Here is a 19,041-nt window from a genome sequence, read left to right as displayed (position 1 = left end):
GGGTTGACCCAAGTAGGCAACGCTCCAATCTTCAGTCTTCATACGGTGCATCTGTCAGCTCATCGGTCCCTGGTTTCCATTCGCAGTCTGCCACCATCCTGGATCATACTCTTCTTGCGTGTGGTGGTGCCCGTCATGCGCACCTTGTTGATAAATTACGTCATTCGTTTGCTGCGCGAAGCTCCCTCGATGTGCATACCCAGCATCTACCTGGCCATGTGGGTGACCATACACACCACCTCCAACACCGGTAGCGAAGCCGTTGATATGACTTGATCGCCAATCCTCGCTGATTTTGAAACCGTCGCGGCCAAGGCGATCACTTGTATCCGTATTGTGGAGTACGCTCTCAAGGCCCATGGGGCTTATTTGTTGGTAGGTGTGGCGCGGGAGGATCGGTCCTGGCACGCCAGGAATTGGATTCCAAAACATGGATTCTGCGGGTTCCGTGGCGGTCGAGGTCATTGTAGTAGACATGTTAGATGCGGAGGGCATTGGCTGCGAGTATTGATATGTCGACATAGGCATCCCTGTATTGTAGCTGCTTTGTATAGGTGTATGTCCAACGACAGGCGATGGATGGTGTTGGCTGGATACCACACTACTTGGTCTCGAATTGGCGGGGTGTGTAGCCAGCTGCAATCGTGGTTGGGGGGCAAACATCGACAAGCTCTCCCTCCTTTGAGCAATGGGCGGGTGAAGGCGACCAGGTCCTATCCTATTACCGGTGATCGTCGTTGTGTTAGGCGGTATCAAAAGAGGGTCGGCCGGAGGACTGATTTGGCCTTTGGGTTTGTTGGGGTCACTTGTCGGTATTAAAGCAGAGTTGCTAAGCTCCTCTGGAAAAGGCAACTTCCACGTTTTCGCCAAGGTGTAAATGATCCGGAAGCTCCTCGCCCCAAAGTAATGACATTCGTGAAGATCGTCCAAACCTTGCAAGCCCTCAACAAGGTTTTTTCGAGAAATATTGTTTTCTTTCGAATAGAGCAGATGCACAACGCAGATGGTGAGCAGTATGTGCGGTATGAGCAGGTGAGCCTGACGGAAGTCGTAGAATTGTCGGTAGATCCTGACTAGTTCAGACACTTTATTGGCTGCGTCGACGCAGATATTGCGAGGGCGTATATCGGAGTGAACAAGGTCGACTTTCAGCAGCGGGCGAAAGAGATGGACGATGATGGTCCAGTACAGCATGCTACATCTAGTGTCAGTCCTTGTTGCAGCATTTAAGGGTCCTTCAGACATACTGTAGTACCAGAATGTGGGGCTCAGGTTCCTTCTTGCCCTCTATACCTAACGAAGGTGGTAGTCTTCTGTACCAGGCCTGGTATTTGTGGTAGCAGTCGAGTAATTTACTACTTGTAAGCCGTTCCTTTGGTGCAAAGAACATGTGGTTGTTGTCATTGACGAGCTCCGAGAGCGAGGCGAATTCCTGGAGAAACATGCGTGTGGTTACAACACCGTTCACTGCGACCTGTAAAGGTGCAGGAAAAGCCTCAGGGAGGTTAGAGGTCTCTTCTAGGATGGGCTTGTCGAGAGTTATAGCGGCTCGAGGAAGCTGAGATATGCGGCCAGTAACGATTGTCCAGACCCTGCGTCAAGTTAGCCTAGTCAATGCAAGCTAGCCAGGATATGACCTACGTATCTACAGTGAAGCAGCCCCAGAACGTAACTTTTCTCACTTCAACTTCGCTCGGTGTCAAGCCAAGGGTAGCGTTGGCGCCATAGTTCAAATGCAGACCAAGCTCAACACACATGCGAAGACATCTTCCCATGTAGGAAAAGCCAGAGCTTTCTCTCCCTGTACTCGGCTCGCGCATCGACATGATACAGAGTGCCTGAACCGTTGTAAGGCTAGGGGTTTCGTCTTCGAACAGCAGTCGCCTGGCCTCAGCGAAGAAGTGGTCGCCAGCCGTGCGGAAGTTATCGGGGTCGGTGCGGCCCGCAGGATCGTCTGTGAGGTGACATGCGTATGCGCACATAGCATTGACTAGTAGGGAGCAGCAGTACTTGTCGCGCCCTGCCCTAAAGTCTTTGTAAAAGCATTCACGACTGAAGAGAACGTAGAAGGGGTGGCTCCAGGTGAAGTAGAGGTCCAGTAGCTTCTCGACGAAAGCCAGGTCATCGGTCACGTTGGTCCACGTTGAACCTTGACGCTCTGGCTTCACACTGTTGGTACGCAACCGACCACCGTCGAAGTTCTCATCCTCGGGGACCAGGCCCAGGCTAGCAGAATGACCAAAGTGCCTACTCTGGCCATTGGACGTTACAGTTGGCTTCCCAAGCAGCACACTCAGGTCGGATTCGAGGCTTTGGACATCGACGGGCTCACTCTGTGTCAGCGTCACGTTTTTGCGCCATTGGTCGGCCAAAGAAGCGAGGTCGAGGTTGGGATCTCTTCGAATATGGTTGATGAATTCCTGGACGTGTTCTTCAGGTATGCGTCTCAGCGAATTGATGATGAACTCGGCGTTGGACGCATTCTCGGAGCTGGAGGCGGCGACGAGGGAAGCATCGCGTTTGGTGCCTGTGTTGTTGATAGTCGCCGGGGCTGCTTTGGTACGGCGACTCTCGCTCTCAGCATCGTAGTAGCACTCAGTCTTGTAGACGGCAATGCAAGTTGCGCATACGGGTGTGCTGCCGTCACACTGTAGGTGAGGTGTCAGCGAGAGGGTGATTCGCGAGGGGCCGGGAATGTTCCCCGAAGAGTGGCCCAAACAAGAATTGCAAATTGCATTCAGCAGGCAATGAGTCGTCCGCGGAGGCAAATCTCCAACATCAGGCCATGTGTGCAGACTTTACGTCGTATCAGGTCATGCAGCGAGAGGAATGATACTCACTTTGGACTTGCGTTTTCGGCAGGGCACGCAGGCCGACTGTACACAACGCCGCTTACTGGCTTTGACATCCTGGGCCTGCGAGGTGTCTTGATCGTCTCTGTTGGAGGAGGTGGCAGTAGCGCCGCGGGCCATTGTTGATCACAAGGGGAGTGAAGGGACAGACGGCGCAGGCTCCGAGGATGTGTTAGTTATGCCATTCTCTGGGCCGCGCAGGAGGGTAATACGGATTAGCCACCACGGTCGCAGGAGAAGAAGCGGGTTCGGATTAGGTGGCTGTGACGTTGGCGCCCGTCGCGACATCCAACGTGCCTGCCTTAGTTTGTGTTCGGCAAGATACAAAAGCACATGGATGTTTTTCGGCAGAGTGGCAAGACCAGAGGCGGCACCCCAAAGGGCGATGCGCGACCACAACCAAGAGGCTCGATTGGCCTGGTACGAGATCTAGATTGGGATTGAAACGCTTTGTGCAGTAGCCGATGCGCGGTAAAGGGTAAAAAGCGTTCAACAGGTGTGGTGCATATGGGAATTCGAATCGAAGTCCCAGAAAGGCATGGGGTCAGCTGACATGTCCAGAGGCGAGAGGCTACCAAGATTTTGCGGAGATGGATGCGACCAACGTCAAGGCGCAATTTGGGACCATTACCTAGTGGAGCTTGTTTCGGGTACCGCAGCATCAGCTTGCGACAGGACAGAATTTTCTAAAGCACCAACAGCATCGCCGACTAGCTTCGGCATAGCGCACTGAGCAATGGATGGATCTGCCATAGCCGCGTCACATAGGCTCAAGGAGGATCAGGTTCTGCTGCGCGATCTCGATGTCGGCGAGACAAAGGGGAGCGGCACTGAGAAGAGCTGCTTGTGGGCAAGAAGATAAACTGGAAGAAGAGGGGTTGTCATGGCGGAGCATGTCCTATGTCATAGCTGTCGCGGCTGCTAGCGAAGGATCTCCATGGTTCTTGCTTTTGGTGGAGAGGAAGGCCCGATAGCATCCGCTGCCAATGCATTGCCGTTAACCTCCGGTCGTCCTCGTCGAGAGAGTGGCGACTTTGCGGCTCCTACAGTCATCCGTTTGCAGGTCGGGGGCCGTTGCCGGTGAGCCTCGGCCTGTCTATAGATCAAGATGTTACCAGGTGGCGGCGCCTTCACAATTCTGCCGGAACTATGGGCTCCTCGTGCGAGTCTCTGTGTTGAGTACTCATTTCCGAACTTGCTCTGTTTCGATTCGAACTTGCTCTGTTTCGATTCGAACTTCCGTTTCGATTCGAACTTCCGTTTCGATTCGAGCTATCTCCTACGCTTATCTATGCGTCTTCATCTTGTCGAGCCAAGACGCGTTTATCTATACATCAAATCTGATAACTTTGTCCGTCTTGGGGTAGTAATGATGAAAACTTGCAGCCCTGACACCTTAACTCCTATTATGCCGACCAGTATCATCTAGTCTCATGAAGCACCGTTGACAGGTAGGACCCCCTTCAGCGGCGGCAGCAGACTTCTCGCGCCTTGCCTTGCCTGCTGAGCCAGTACAGCATCCATAATGACCAAAGCAGCCATCATCTCAACGATGGGCACCGCGCGAGGCACCACACAAGGATCGTGTCTACCCTTGGCCTCGAGCACACCTTCTTCCTGGTCGTAGGTGACTGTTGACTGTGCCTGTCCAATAGTTGCTGCAGGCTTGAAGGCTACATTGAAGTAGATGGGCGCGCCGTTGGTGATACCGCCTTGAATACCACCTGAGTTGTTGGTCTTGGTAGTGAGCTTGGGTTTTGAGCGGTATTTGCTTGCATCAGGATTCTCGCCTGCCGGAACAGCAGGGGCCTTGACGAAGGCATCGTTGTGAATCGAACCAGGTACTTGCGCGCCTCCAAAACCAGACCCAATTTCAAACCCCTTGGTAGCCGGTATGGACAACATGGCGTGCCCCAATTTGGCCTCCAGCTTGTCAAAGCATGGCTCTCCTAACCCTGTCGGGCAGCCTCTTATGACGCAAGTCACTGTGCCACCTATGCTGTCCTGTGCATCGCGGTACTTGGCGATCAGGTCCTCCATGCGCTTAGTGACGTCTTCGCTCGGGCATCGCACAGGTAAGAACTCGTCTACCTTCTGGCGCGTGATTGAGTCGATGAGCTTGAGGTACTCCGGGTTCGTGGATGCGGTGGGGTGTTCGGATGTGGGAGGGAAGAGGAACTCGTTTCCGATGGAGTTGGTGAAAGCGATAATCTCGATACCGTAGGCTTCGCGCAGGTACTTCTCTGCGATTGCGCCAGCTGCTACTCGTCCTGTGTAGTGTTAGCACCTGTACAGCTATTCCATGTATCATGACCCACCAATAGTCTCTCGTGCACTACTCCGTCCACCACCCGAACTAGCCTTTACACCGTACTTCTCCAAGTATGTCCAGTCAGCATGGCTGGGTCGTGGGTACTTGTCCATGGTCTGGTTGCCGTAATCCTGCTTGCGCTGGTTCTCGTTCATGACCCTGATGCCAATTGGAGTGCCCAGTGTAATGCCGAACTCTGTACCGGACTGGATCTCCACGCGGTCCTTTTCGTTGCGGGGAGTTGTGATAGCGGACTGGCCGGGTCGGCGGCGCGTCATCTGGGGTTGAATGTCATCCTCGGTGAGGGCCATACCAGGCGGGCAGCCGTCAATTATGGCGCCGACGGAAAGACAGTGGGATTCACCATAGCTAGGCAGGTCAGTATCCTACAACGGATTATATGGTACATGTGCATACGTGGTGACCCTGAAGTGTGTACCAAAGGTGGACATTGTGATTGTGGTGTCGGCGAGCTTGTGGAGATTCGGCTCCCTTCTGAATCGCGAGTCTAGTCAAGGAAATGTGTACTTGGTGTATGCAAAGGTGTCTCTACGTCTCAAAAGGGTAGAGGTTTAATTATTGTATTGTCGCAAGTCCAGACGCGTGCGCTAGAATAATCAACGTCAGAGTCACTCTAGGAGTTTTATTTATTTAGCGGGGCGCGGAGTAGAGCCGTCTGGAAACCCGAGATCGGCCACCGATGGTAAGGCTGGTTTCGATTACATAGGCAAACCATCTCGCCCTCCAATCGGTGCTTCAACGCATTCTATACAAAGTGAACAATTGAAACTGCTATCCAGAGGATATTATCCAAGATTCCAAGTTCTGATCAGGAACAGCTGATGGAGACGCCGACTTGCGATGTGCGCTGAGAATAAGAACGAACATGACGAGAAGGGATCAAGAGCTACTTCGCTTGGGGTGCAAACCAGGTATATATCTAGAGTGATTTAATTCAATTCGACTACTGGACTCGATATGAAAACTGCACGAATTGGCCAGTAGGTCGGCAGTATTCGCCCTTGAGGTGGTGATTGGTTTGGAATGGCATCAGGATGTGTTTGCAGGGTCAACGTTGTCGCCCAAGCAGACAACCCCACACCTCATGACATGCGCTGTTCTTGTGCTGTACAAAGCTTCTAGTCAAGGAAGGACTGGCGACCACATCTACGTGGGCGAGTGGGTCAAACAACTGGAAGACAATGCCACGCGCGAGGGCGACTGCGCCTGGAGAGCATTTCCTTGGTTGAGAAGGACAGATGGCAGGTGTCAATCGGATCATGTCAGTGTCGAGTAGGATGAAGGAGCTTCTGGTCGATGCAGACCAAGACCAAACAACAAACTCTAGGAGATAAAGGCCAGTATCGTGGCAGATGGGTGAATGGATGAGCTCCAATCCGCGCACGTTGCCGACCAACTGGCAGCACGAAGATCATCCGGGATTACTAGCGCGGACCCTTGCCGTGACTTCTCAAGAAGTTTTGCTTCTAGCCAGCAACACCACCTTCAAAACACCCCTCTCTCCTCCATCGCATCCCCCACCAAACCGCAATCATGACTGAATACGTCAAGGTCGAGAAGATCATCCCCAAGTTCCCGCCGCCGGCGTTCAGCGACATCGCCAAGGCCTCGAACGACGTATGTTTTGGCTCCCCGCGACGAGCTTCCCCATGGCGCCATTGCTAACGGAGCCGCCCCCAGCTTATCAACAAGGACTTCTACCACACTGCCGCAGGTCCGCGACGCCAATTGACCCCCAATTCCATCCGCTGACGCGCCCACAGCTGCCCTTGAGGTCAAGCTCAAGGCCCCCAACGGTGTCAACTTCACCGCCAAGGGAACCTCTGCCCACGATGGCCCCGTCACCTCCTCTGTAAGTATGCGATTGCACGCGGAAAAATATCCAATCGCTAACAATTCAAACAGCTTGAGGGCAAGAAGTCGCTTTCCAACGGTACGACCAACCATTCATTTCTCCCCCGCTCTACGAGCCTCGTAATACCCATTCATGCGTCTCCCAACTTTCACTCTTATATATTCTACCTGAAGCAGCCCCCGGGGAGGAGGGGCGCTTCTGTGAGCGGCTACGGAATCAACCTGCTGACAACGGACGACGCAGGCATCAGCATCACCCAGTCATGGAACACTGCCAACTTGCTGGCTACCAAGGTTGAGCTCAACGACACCTTCGCCAGCGGCCTGAAGACTGAAGTCCTCTCCAACTTCAGCCCTGCTGCCGGCAACAAGGGCCAGAAGGTCAACCTTCACTTCAAGCAGCCCGCCTTCCACGGCCGTGCTTTCGTCGACTACTCGGCCGCTGGCGCCATTGGCACCACTGCCGATGCCGTCGTTAGCCACGAGGGCATGGTCGTTGGTGGTGAGGTCGGTTACGATGTGCAGAAGGCTGCCATCACCAAGTACTCCGCCGCTGTCGGATACACCACCCCTCTCTACAACGCTGCCGTCACTGCCACCAACTCCCTGAGCGTTTTCACCGCCTCTTACTACCAGCGCGTCAACCCCGCTGTTGAGGCTGGTGCTCGCGCCGTCTGGGACTCAAAGTCTGGCAACAACGTCGGTCTGGAGCTCGCTGCCAAGTACAAGCTTGACCCTGCGTCTTTCGCCAAGGTATGATGGTCCCTGACATACACACGAGGGCGTTTGGACTAATCCCATACAGGCCAAGATCAACAACCTCGGCATTGCTTCCCTCGCCTACAACACCAAGGTCAACAGCGGTTTGACCTTCGGTATTGGTGGCTCTTTCGATACCCAGAAGCTGAACGAGGCCGGCCACAAGCTCGGCACCAGCTTCACCTTCGAGGGCTAAGCACCTCAAAAAAGACACATGTGGAGAAGAGATGGGGAAGATGGCTCTAGATTCCTTTGGTTCTCGCGAAGCGGTATCATCTTTATCTAGTGCTCAAGAGCGAGCGTAGTATGGGGTTTTTTTGACACATGCGACGACTTGTCTCAATGCAATATTTGGAACTCCAGACCTGATATGTATTTTCGCGGTGATGATGATGATCAACACCTATCCTTTTCTAATGCTGAAAACCCGAACTTTCGTCAGGCGTGACTTCATGAGCGACAAACACAGAGCCTCATATTTACTCCTTGTTACACGTCACGACAAGAACAATAATGTCTTGTGTACGAATGGGATTGGAGCCTAGTAGTCATCACCGCGACTAAGAATCTCCTTGCAGTTGGGGCGAAGTACGAATGTCTACCATGTGTTAGCAAATTTTAAGACTTGATTCTGGATGAGCTTGACCACTTACATGTTCACTCTGCGCTGTATAACTGCCCTTGATATCGCACAGCGGAGGGTAGGCCTCGACAATACCTGCGCTAACTAGGTTGTTCAAGCCCAAAAGGTACTTGTCATGGCCCATGCGATCAAGATACCGCCTGCAAAAAGGCAGGGTACCAAAGTTCTTGGTGATGGAGTTGAGAAGTGTTTTTGCGGAAGAAACGCGGAGAGCGACTTTGGGCGCGTCGGCCTTTTTGGCGTAGTGGGATGTTTCCATCTGAGGTGATTGTTAGTTAGTTGAATCGAAGGCTTGATAGTAAATGGGCGACTTACGTCATCCCGAACATAACCCTTTCCTGTGCTACCGAATGTTTCAATAGCGAATGTCTCGCCCTCTTCCATCTTTGTTTGGTCGCCACCCTTGACAATGGGTACGGTCTTGCCGCCGTGGATGGTGTAGTGGCCGATGGAGTGTCCGTTCAAGTTCCTTATGCACTTGACGGGTAGCATCTGACCCTTGATTTCCACCTCGTAACTCTCCATGACTTCCTGGATGGCAGCGCCAATATCGCTCATGCGGACGTCGATGCCGGCTTCCTTGATACCAGCGTTTGTAGCGGCCTTGCATGCGTTGATCAAATTGTCGTATACGGGGTCGAAGGTCAGAGTAAAGGCGCTGTCCACAATACGACCGTTGATGTGTACACCGAAATCGACCTTCATCACGTCCTCGTAGTTGATAACCATTTTGTTGCCCGCATTCGGCGTGTAATGTGCGGCACAGTGGTTTATGCTCAGACCAGTGGGAAAGCCCATACCCGCTATTTGCGCATCACCGTCCTCTAGACCCTGATGTCCAGTCAAAGCGCGAACAGAGTCCTCGATGCCCTCAGCAATCTCGGTAAGCGACATTCCAGGCTTGATCCAGTTCTGGGCCCATTGGCGGACTTGACGGTGGATCTCTGAGCCTTTGCGGTATTCAGTGAGGAAGTCGTTGTTCATGCGGTCAAGGTGGCGCTTCTCTTCGGACGTGGTTCGGTATGCATTCTCGTTGACGTATTCTTGGATTTCGCCCTCGGGGTACGAGTCGTTGGGGAAGAGTTGGTCGATGCGGACTCGTGGTGGTGATGTCTGGGCCTTGGGTCCTCCCGCGCCGCCTGCTGCTCCAGCCTTCTTCTTCTTTCTGGGCTTTCTCTTCTTCTTCTTTTTCGCAGCGCCTTCGCCACCCTCTGGTGCACCGTCGTCAGCATCATTGTCGTCATCCGAGTCTTCGTGGTCCGCATCGCCTGTGGGCTTGTCGCCGTTCTGTGCCGCGCCGTTTGTTGGTTTGCTGTTGCTGTCGTCCACTGTACGTTGTTAGCGGCTATAACGCGCGCAAAGGGGCAGTACAATCCATACACTTCAAGTTGGCGACTTCGTCCGCTACCTTGGCCGCCATACTGACTGTGTGGATAGTCCAATAGTTGTTTCGTGGACAATCTTGAAATTTACGAGCGTCTCGAAACGCCCCGCTAACAGACGCCGGTGGAGTGTGTCGCCCACGGAATCGGTCAATTAGCCACAGCTAGGCTATGCTTGTCTTAGCCTCGGTAACTTGGCAATGACGTCTACATGCGCGCCGAACATTCACTCAAACTCACACTTTCTACATGGGCACCTACATCCCCAGATATCGGTAATGGGCAATGCCACCCCGCCCGTCTAGTTTCCTGCGATCAGTCGCTTCATCTTCGGTTCCTTGCCTACCACGTCTACCATCGCCATATATCTGCCACTCATGTCTCCGTCGCACCATACCCTCTCCTCCACGGCGCATCCAAGTCTCACACTTCCATGCCACAGCTTCACGATACGCCGATAACTTAGTCAATCATTACGAGACGCTGCATTTGAACTCGACAGCCTCTGCCTCTGAAATCAAGCGTCAATTCTACACGCTCTCGAAGAAAAACCACCCGGACCACAATCGTAACGATCCCGAAGCCTCTACACGTTTCGTCGCGATAAGCGAAGCCTATCACGTTCTCTCCGTACCAGAGAAGCGCGCCCAATACGATGCACAACTAGAACATTCGCAACGACAATCACGATGGGGACAGAGCGGGAGTGAATACCCGCAAGGGAGTTACAGCTCCGCTGCATATGGTTCAAGACCAGCCAGTGGATTGAACAAGAAGCGCAGTACCTTCCGAGGTCCACCTCCCTCGTTTTATAAGTCTGGCGGCTATGGACGCCACGGTGCGAAGCGAGCTGAATATGCATATTCAAGCGCACAGGACGGAGGGGAAACAGGCAAAGATGCCGGTCAAGAGTCATACGGCGAATGGGGTGGATTTGGCCCAGGACAACAGAAGCAAGGCAATCAAGTCCCCCACTTCGATGACATAAGGCATAAGGAAACGCATGACAACGTAAACGAGCATATATGGGCCAGGCGGAAAAGGCTACGCAGAAATAGCATCAAACTAGAAGAAGAATGGGAGAAGGGCAATATGGTAGTCAATTTTCTGGCCGTTTCAACTGTTATTGCACTCATTGGGATTACGGCCAAGTTTTTCGAGAATCGACATGAGGCTAGTCATCGTAAGACCAAGGAGAGTGCTTGACCTGGGTGGACGGTTGAAGACGGAACCACAAAATCTTCTCAGTTACATCGTGCAACTGAGAAGATTTGGTGAAGCATTTAAGCGTGGTTGGCTCACGCATTGAATTATTGTCCGACGTAACACTAGATCTTACAGGCTGATTCAGGCTCATGCACATGCCAAGGGTACAACACGGGATACAAGCACGCAACACCTAGACCGAAACTCAAATTTAGTTACACGATGGGATATAGACTTAACTTGAAAAACTTTCTTGGTCGCCTAGTATAGTCTTTATGTACACCGAACCCTCATTTACCCTCACGCCATCATTCTACTACGTGTGCTCGGAAGTGACTGCAATAGAAGACCATCCTCTATGACTTCTGGGGCTCTAATGTAGCAATTGTGCGAAGTACCATGTAGCATTCTATGTTTCGAGTAGATTCACAGACATGGAATCGCTGGTTGATTTGGTGTTATAGGGTTCTACTCTTTCTGTATCTGCCTTGGTATCAGGAGCTGGGGTTGGCACCAGGAAGTTCAAGGCTGGTGGTGAGACCTTCAGAGAGCGTCCAGACATGCTTGAACCAGCTATGATGGTGTTCGATGCCACGATTGTTCCCTACGGTGGTGGTCTAGGTAACAACAACTGACAGGCGGAGCCACTGCGCTGGGAAGGTTATTCATTGCCGCATCAACGAGCAAGCTACATGCTTTTTGATATTGTTCGCGACCCTGACCAGATTTTTTAAGGTCTTCGAAGTCTTTGCCAGCCTTTGGACATGCGAGAGCGGGGTTCAGGATGTTCCATAACAGGAAAGGCACCGACGAAGTCATTGTACAGGCTCGCTGCACTTTTACACCATGTAGGTACATGTGCCAATCCAAGCTCCATCCTGGTGAGTGCTTTCGGAACGCACATCCACTCTCGACCTCAGTTGGCAGGCGCAATAACCTCTCGTGATGAAGCCGACGAAAGTTGGTCCATGTCGATTGTAGGAAGAAAGCGTGTATCCACCAACGCGGCACAATGACACGTAGATTTTCACCTGGGCATCCATTCCATGTATCCAAAGGCTCGTAGTAAATAGTAATGTGACCCGGATAGTCGATGATCCAGATGCTGCCACCAAAAGCATATTGCTCCCAAGCATGGCCTAGTTCGGCTAACGCGTCAGCTGGTCCATAAAGAGGCTCGCTATGAGTGTTGATTCTCCTCAAAAACTGTTAGCAGGATTCCGTCGCACGCACATTCCAATGGTAGCTTACATGGTTATCGGTTCTCTGCTTTTGCGATAACCCCACACGACATGGGCAACTTCATGACAGAGGGCAATGGCGATCCTCATGGTAATAGCCTCCTGATCTTGTTGAGATCCATAGAGGGTAACGTGGCATATGTCGTAGATGTGATGGCTATGTATCTTGATGCGCGGGTGAAATGTGCGACCCTGCGGCAGTGCGCTAAAGTACGTCATGGCATCATATTGAACATCCTTCTCATCAAGCTCTTCAATCGTAAGCCTCAATGTTTCTGGCAAGATACTGTTGAGAACTTCAAACGTCGTCTTATGTGCGCAACTGGTTGTCTCAAATACTGACTTATCGAGATAGAACTTCTGTCTCTCAGGGAGATACTTCAGGCTTCCATGGAGAACGTGATTGTGGAATGATAAGAGGCAGTCCTGATTTAGAAGTCGCGTAGCAATTATCAAAGATGGTCTCAGTATCCTGTATTCTGCGGGACTCAAGTTCAGCCACTGGCTTTGCTGGAACATGGGATGCACTTCGCCGTGAAAGGAAATGCTAGGCGACATGTCTTGTAAGGACGCCAGACGAGGACGATACCGAGCGGTATCAGAGCTCGTGCAACTATCGGGAAGTAACCGAAGGTACCCAAAATCGAGCCTAGTGGTGAACCAGCCTTTGAAGGGCAAGCCTGAGGGAGGAGTGCAGGACCGGCACATGGCTGAAAAATAAATGACTTCCGCTGAAAGAAGTAGGCGCGACTGATCTGTGGGCGGTGAGATAGTGAAGCGTGTCCGTCCTAGATGACAAAAGAACGTGGAGTTACGCCTGGGCTCGCGATTACTGGAGTATGTTCCTTCTACGAGCGATCTTTTTTTCTTTCTGAATAGGAGGCTCGATGAATTGAAAGAACAATAAATATCGGAGGCTCAGCTGCGAGCCGAGCCTACCAGACTTTGAGACACCTGGCCCATGGACGCACACTCCAAGAGTTTTTCGCATTCAGTCACCCACTCAGATCTTAGCGTACCACCATTCGATCCCTTCCATCACGTAGTCTTCTTAGTGATGCGGTATCTGCACATATCAGCCACGGCTCATAATCAGTTTGTCTGTACCTACAGAAACAGTTTCTCCCTTGAATACACCTCCCTATCAGGATCATCGTCCACCTCCTGCACGTCGAACATCTTCCGCGCCGTCTTCATGAAGGTCAGATCCGCTCGTCTCCTCCTCTTAAAGCAAAAATAGCACACCGTATCCTCGCCGATCAGATCTTTCAGCGTCTGTTGCAATAGTGGAAATGCAGGTTCGAAATAGACGCAGTCCGCTGCCAAGATGATATCCGGGTGTCTGGGTAGGTGTGACGGCGTCGGTTCACCCCAATCGTATATCGATGCGCTGACACGAGACTGTAGATCATTCAGTGCGATATTTCGCTTCATGAGTTCGAACATTGGTTCTTGATCTGTGATATGCAGTGTAGTGTCGACCTTGCAACCTATGGCGACCGCCAACCCAACGAGCCCTCCTCCAGCGCCGAGTTCGACTATCTCTTTGCCCGCAACATCGTCTGAATGCTTCCGCAACATGTATCTGCTCAACACCATACCTGCCGGCCATAGCTGCCCGCCGCAACCGTTCTTCAGATCCTCATGAAGCTTGAGTGGGGGTGACAGCAGACCGTCAAAATCTATCTCGGAATCGCCAGCAGGTTTGATGGGCGCAGGAGGAACAAAATCCTGGCCGACGCCGAAGACATCGTTTTCTTCGCTATCGGACATTTCGAGTAGGTTCGTCGAATGGCGTTGGCAATTCGTGGATGGAGTTGTGCCTTCGTGTAGGTTCAAAACGACGTTAGTGTGACCGAATGTGGAGATGGTTCCGCCGCGTGCAGGGATTCACGATGCCTCATCGACATCTCTTGTCCTCCATCGAATTGTTGGAAATCCATATCCGGATATGGCGCGTCGTAAAAGCAAACTACGAAGTCACGAGCACCACGCATTGATGTCAAGCTAAACATCGGCTAACGTACCTCTCACCCGGCCTTCCTGTCATTGACCTTGGAGACGCTTCCTTATCTTATCGTCGCGACGCGATCGACACAAACCCTCAGTCAAGCCAATGGCGTCTTTCCTTGGTGCCTATCAAGCGCCTCAATGCTGGGCAATTTGGGGTGGAAAGTGGACACTGGGAGCGGGATGCGTTCAGCCGAGGTGGCTTGCTTGTTCCTGTGGGCTGCTTAAACCGTTGCTCATGTCTTCCACCTTACGGAGCCTCATTATCTTCACTTACATCTTCATGTGCATCATCATATAACTATCTAATCGACCTTACGAGTTAGCATTGTGTAACAGACGTTGACCATGGGGTTACCCACAGAGGTGCTGCAGGCCTGGAAAGCTTGCGACCGAACTGATACGCTCTTTGTGCTTGTCTGTTCGGTCTTTTGTACGTACATCTTTCCCAATTGCTTCCTACATTGGTTGACCTTGTTAAGGTTGGGGCATTATTCCAGCTGTAGGCATAGCCTACTCAGGTTATACCACACGGTCCAATTCCCTAGCAGCAATCATGCCAGCCATCTTATCAGTAATCGTCTGCTCGATACAATGGTTCCTCATTGGATACACCTTGACATACGGCGAAGGAGGAGCGATCTTCGGAGACTTCAAGTACGCATTCCACAGGAACGTTCTCGCAGAGCCTGTTGGAACAATTCCTGCAGTGTTGTTTAGCTTCTTCCAATTGGTCTTTCAAGCTACTGTATGTGCCATTGCGGTAGGAGGTGCTTGTGAAAGAGGAAGGATACTGCCGTTGATACCATTCATATTTGTGAGTTCACGCAAGTGGATGACGATATGACCATGAAACCGACTGACCGACGATAGCTCTGGTCCACCTTCATCTACAATCCCTTAGCTCATATGGTATGGGGTGGGGGCTTCCTCATGGACCTAGGCGTTGTAGATTTCGCGGGTGGTACACCTGTACACATTAATTCTGGAGCAACAGCGACGGCCTTGTCCGTGTATCTCTCATACCCCTTGTTTCGCTCGCGCAAGTCGTCGACTCGAACACCCTCTCATTTGGTCATCCACCGTCCTGTCAACTCACTCTGCCAAGTTCTTGCTCTGATCAGTATCTGGGGATCATGGCTTGCTTTTGATGCGGGGACGACGCTAGCGTTTAACTTCAAGTCCGTAGTGGCGTTATGCGTTACAAACCTCTGTGCTGCCAGCGGGGCGCTTACCTGGATGATTTATACCTACGTTGAAGTGGGTCGCTGGAGTCTAGACTCATGCTTCATGGGCGCCATCTCTGGACTTATCATGATCACACCTTCCGCAGGTTTCATCGATCTACCAACAGCCTTTTTCTTTGGCATACTGGGAGCATTGTTCTGTCGTCAAGCGCTTCGCATCAAGTTTAGCGAATTTGCTCGGCGCTGGAGATGGGTTGACCACGGTGACACCTTCGCGACACACTGTCTTGGTGGTATCCTGGCAACAATCTCGACCGGCTGCTTCGCACGGAAAGAAGTCGCTGGTTATGACGGCGTCACGGAGATCGTCGGCGGAGTGTTCTTCGACGGCAACGTACGGCAACTTGGCATACAGATTGTAGAGGCCCTCGTCGGATTCTCATGGTCGTTCTTTGGAAGCTACGTCTTGTACGCGCTCATTGACTGTATACCGGGCTTCGAAGTGTTAGCTGAAGACAAGTAAGTGAAGTCGGCAATTGGAGAGAACAAAACTGACAGGTTAGCAGGGACATCATTGTAGGCTTAGATGCAAGCCAAATGGACGAAGAGACGTTATGGACCGAGACGCAGAAGTACTATCCCTATGCCGACCGCGAAGGCGAACTGCATCTCGACTGATGAGCGGCAAGTTCACCAAAATTTGATCCCAACGTCCAGCAGTGCTGGAAATAGCATTCGTGATTAGATACAGCAAGACTGGAAGAGAAGATTACTGTCAAGGGCTATCAAGGCTATGGAATTCCGACTCTATAGCCACCAATATTTTTCAAACAACGGGATAAACTTCCAGATCCATCGAGGCAGTACGAACCCAATCATCGGCATCTATATCCCGAGCCTCAACACCAGGCCTCGTCCGATCTCCTTGTTTCTCACGCTACACTCCTATACACCATTAGCCTCATGCCCCTACCGACCATCCGACCCTTCTCGTCACCGCCACGTAAGCCTCCAATCACATACCACACAATTCGAAGCAATGTATAAAGTTTCCAGGTCCCACAACCGTCGCATTCTAGTCCCTCTTTTTCTTCCGCTGCGTCAAGACAGCTGTGCTGGTGTTGATGTGCCTTACGTGTGTGCGGATCAAGATTCGGTAGTATCCGCCGAAGAAGACGCGTAGACATGTCTTGGCAAATGCTTTCAACGTCCAGCTCTACTACCCTTGAGGTCAAGCGCACTGCGGGAGAGCCACTCACCCAATATGCGAATTCAGGGTGGCCAATAATGTGTGCGACGATTATGCAGGTGATGTTTCTTGTTCACGGCAAATTCCAGGGACGAGGCTTGGCAGATAGTGCTTGCGTAGGTGTACTAGGAGGCTTGCATTCGGGAACAGGCGCGGAACGGGGGCTAAGCGTTGCGAATCGGTGCTTAGCCTGGTGTTTTGGGGCTGGGGTGTCGATATTGGGTCAGAGCGAGGATTTGCTGTGCATCGTGGCCGAGGATTCCTGTACGACAATGGGCAACGGGAAACATAGAAGTACTTGATACCAAGTACAAATGATGGTATAAATGTATATAAGACATCACAGTGAGGGAACTATATCGTCACAATACCAACCAAATAGCTTAGGAGATGCTTCAACGGCGGAAACAAGCGTAAGTAGTGGCGCTCCTGCTTTCAGACAAGCTTCTAGAGTACAATATAGCCAAGCCCGGCAGCAGCTACGAAAGAGTAGTATGTCTTGCGTATGCTCGTGACGACTCGTACAGGTCGAAGAGAAACATGCAGGACATGGGGTATGGGTCATGGGTCAAGGATGGCAGGACAAACACCATGTTTCTGTTTCGTTTCCCCTGTCGACATCGCGGTCCAGAAATGCCGTGGAGGCTGACGAGCTGCAAATATAAACTCTATAGTCGGCAGCAGTCCCAGTCTCTACCACCATCGCTTTCCTTCCCTACCTCAATCCACTAAGCGACTGCCCATCATGAAGTTTACCGCTCTCCTCAGTGCCGCCCTCCTGGCTCAGAGCTCTCTTGCTCACCCAGGCGAAAGTGCTGCGGAACACGCAAAGGAGGCTGCTGAGCGAAGAGCCTACTTAGTGAACAACAAGCGGTCCCTCGCGCACTGCGCTGATGCACTCAAGGCGCGTGGTAACGACATCGTTATGCACGCTCGCCGCAGCGCCATGGTAGACGATCTCCGCGCCAAGCGGGCCATCGCCCAAGGTACGTTCTCTCCAAGAGCATGCTGTGAACTGGAAGCTGATATGTCGAGTAGAGAAACCCTATCTCCGAATTCGCGATCTCGACACCGTGCTCGCCACTGACCACAAGTCGAACATGACTGGCATCACCGTTAACACCGACCCCGCCACTCTCTTTGTTGGAAACAACTCCTGCATCCTTACACCTGAAGTTACGCAAGGCCCTTACTGGGTTGAAGGCGAGCTCGTACGCGAGGACGTTACAGAAGATCAAGAGGGCATCCCTATGACACTGGATATTCAGATCATCGATGTAAACACATGCGAGCCTGTTCCGCAGGCTTACCTTGAGATGTGGCACTGCAACGCTACCGGTGTGTACTCTGGTGTCGTAGCTCAGGGTAACGGAGTCGGTGAGGACGATGAGTCGAACTTGCAGAACACAGCATTGCGTGGCATTCAGCAGAGTGATGAGAATGGTGTCGTTGTGTTTCAAACTATCTTTCCGGGACATTATACTGGCCGTGCTGTAAGTTCTCTCTATTTTGTCCCCTCTTGTCCTTGGATGTATGAATACTATCTAACAACGGTTTTATAGACGCATATTCATGTCATGTCCAGACTCAACGCAACCGTGAATGCAAACTCGACCCTTTCAGGTGGCCACGTCACACATGTGGGACAGATGTTCTTCGATCAAGACCTTATCACACTTGCCGATACGGTAGAACCCTACGCCAGCAACGAACAGGATGTCACTTCTAACTCGGATGACTCCATCCTCGCTGAAGAAGCTGAGGATGTTGATCCATTTGTGGAGTACGTCATGCTCGGCGACGATATCTCTGAGGGGTTATTTGGGTGGCTGGCGTTCGGCATGGATTCGACCAACTCCTACAATATCACCCCAGCGGCATACTGGACCGAAGATGGAGGTGTCGAAAATGAGAACTCTGGCGGCATGGGCGGCGGCCCCGGCGGCGGCCCCGGTGGTGCTCCTAATGGTACTATGCCTTCTGGTACCGGTATACCTACCGGAGCCATGCCTTCAGGAGCTGCTATAGAGTCGGTTGTGAGCACTTCAGTTGCCTCGTCTCTAAGTACCGCTGTCGCCTCATCTGCTGTGTCCTCGGATGCCAGTGAGATCACCCCTAGCGCTTCTGGGGTCGTCGCGCCTTCTGACGCTCCTCAGAGTGGACGTGGACATGGTAAGGGTCAGCAAAACCAAGCCAACCAACAGGGCCAGCGAGACCGACACAACCCCCAGGATCAAGGGCATTAAGAAGAGCGTCTCTTTTCAAGGCAGAGTATAGGTGCCCAGGGAAGGGGCGGAGACACGGCTAATGTAGGACTACATGGCAG

General features: G+C 52.1%; 9 protein-coding genes across 9 annotated transcripts; 4 read left to right on the top strand and 5 right to left on the bottom strand.

The window, feature by feature from the left end:
* Nucleotides 1–54: 54 nt before the first annotated feature.
* Nucleotides 55–2,972, bottom strand: ALTATR162_LOCUS10112 (uncharacterized protein; the record flags this gene model as incomplete). The annotated part of the gene is made up of 4 exons (XM_043317748.1): nt 55–1,195; nt 1,248–1,592; nt 1,642–2,648; nt 2,841–2,972. The coding sequence occupies 4 exons, from the start codon at nt 2,970–2,972 to the stop codon at nt 55–57; spliced, it is 2,625 nt and encodes an 874-aa protein (XP_043173683.1).
* A 1,311-nt stretch (nt 2,973–4,283) lies between these two features.
* ALTATR162_LOCUS10111 (uncharacterized protein) lies at nt 4,284–5,615 on the bottom strand (the record flags this gene model as incomplete). The annotated part of the gene is made up of 3 exons (XM_043317747.1): nt 4,284–5,122; nt 5,171–5,532; nt 5,581–5,615. 3 exons carry the CDS (start codon nt 5,613–5,615, stop codon nt 4,284–4,286), a joined length of 1,236 nt encoding a protein of 411 aa, XP_043173682.1.
* A 1,102-nt stretch (nt 5,616–6,717) lies between these two features.
* ALTATR162_LOCUS10110 (uncharacterized protein) lies at nt 6,718–7,993 on the top strand (the record flags this gene model as incomplete). Its single annotated transcript, XM_043317746.1, has 5 exons — nt 6,718–6,801; nt 6,865–6,898; nt 6,948–7,036; nt 7,090–7,791; nt 7,844–7,993. The coding sequence occupies 5 exons, from the start codon at nt 6,718–6,720 to the stop codon at nt 7,991–7,993; spliced, it is 1,059 nt and encodes a 352-aa protein (XP_043173681.1).
* Nucleotides 7,994–8,338: 345 nt separating this feature from the next.
* ALTATR162_LOCUS10109 (uncharacterized protein) lies at nt 8,339–9,860 on the bottom strand (the record flags this gene model as incomplete). The annotated part of the gene is made up of 4 exons (XM_043317745.1): nt 8,339–8,395; nt 8,451–8,699; nt 8,756–9,768; nt 9,821–9,860. The coding sequence occupies 4 exons, from the start codon at nt 9,858–9,860 to the stop codon at nt 8,339–8,341; spliced, it is 1,359 nt and encodes a 452-aa protein (XP_043173680.1).
* A 247-nt stretch (nt 9,861–10,107) lies between these two features.
* Nucleotides 10,108–11,028, top strand: ALTATR162_LOCUS10108 (uncharacterized protein; the record flags this gene model as incomplete). Its single annotated transcript, XM_043317744.1, has 1 exon — nt 10,108–11,028. The coding sequence occupies one exon, from the start codon at nt 10,108–10,110 to the stop codon at nt 11,026–11,028; it is 921 nt and encodes a 306-aa protein (XP_043173679.1).
* A 409-nt stretch (nt 11,029–11,437) lies between these two features.
* On the bottom strand, nt 11,438–12,827 carry ALTATR162_LOCUS10107 (uncharacterized protein; the record flags this gene model as incomplete). The annotated part of the gene is made up of 3 exons (XM_043317743.1): nt 11,438–11,601; nt 11,658–12,226; nt 12,280–12,827. 3 exons carry the CDS (start codon nt 12,825–12,827, stop codon nt 11,438–11,440), a joined length of 1,281 nt encoding a protein of 426 aa, XP_043173678.1.
* Nucleotides 12,828–13,307: 480 nt separating this feature from the next.
* Nucleotides 13,308–14,042, bottom strand: ALTATR162_LOCUS10106 (uncharacterized protein; the record flags this gene model as incomplete). The annotated part of the gene is made up of 2 exons (XM_043317742.1): nt 13,308–13,335; nt 13,381–14,042. 2 exons carry the CDS (start codon nt 14,040–14,042, stop codon nt 13,308–13,310), a joined length of 690 nt encoding a protein of 229 aa, XP_043173677.1.
* Nucleotides 14,043–14,835: 793 nt separating this feature from the next.
* On the top strand, nt 14,836–16,144 carry ALTATR162_LOCUS10105 (uncharacterized protein; the record flags this gene model as incomplete). Its single annotated transcript, XM_043317741.1, has 3 exons — nt 14,836–15,096; nt 15,153–15,985; nt 16,033–16,144. 3 exons carry the CDS (start codon nt 14,836–14,838, stop codon nt 16,142–16,144), a joined length of 1,206 nt encoding a protein of 401 aa, XP_043173676.1.
* Nucleotides 16,145–17,460: 1,316 nt separating this feature from the next.
* Nucleotides 17,461–18,961, top strand: ALTATR162_LOCUS10104 (uncharacterized protein; the record flags this gene model as incomplete). The annotated part of the gene is made up of 3 exons (XM_043317740.1): nt 17,461–17,701; nt 17,754–18,208; nt 18,278–18,961. The coding sequence occupies 3 exons, from the start codon at nt 17,461–17,463 to the stop codon at nt 18,959–18,961; spliced, it is 1,380 nt and encodes a 459-aa protein (XP_043173675.1).
* Nucleotides 18,962–19,041: the final 80 nt, after the last annotated feature.

The sequence above is a fragment of the Alternaria atra genome, assembly GCF_907166805.1.
Source record: "Alternaria atra isolate CS162 genome assembly, contig: 32, whole genome shotgun sequence".
NCBI lineage: Eukaryota > Fungi > Ascomycota > Dothideomycetes > Pleosporales > Pleosporaceae > Alternaria > Alternaria atra.
This window is presented reverse-complemented; position numbering and strand designations above follow the sequence as displayed.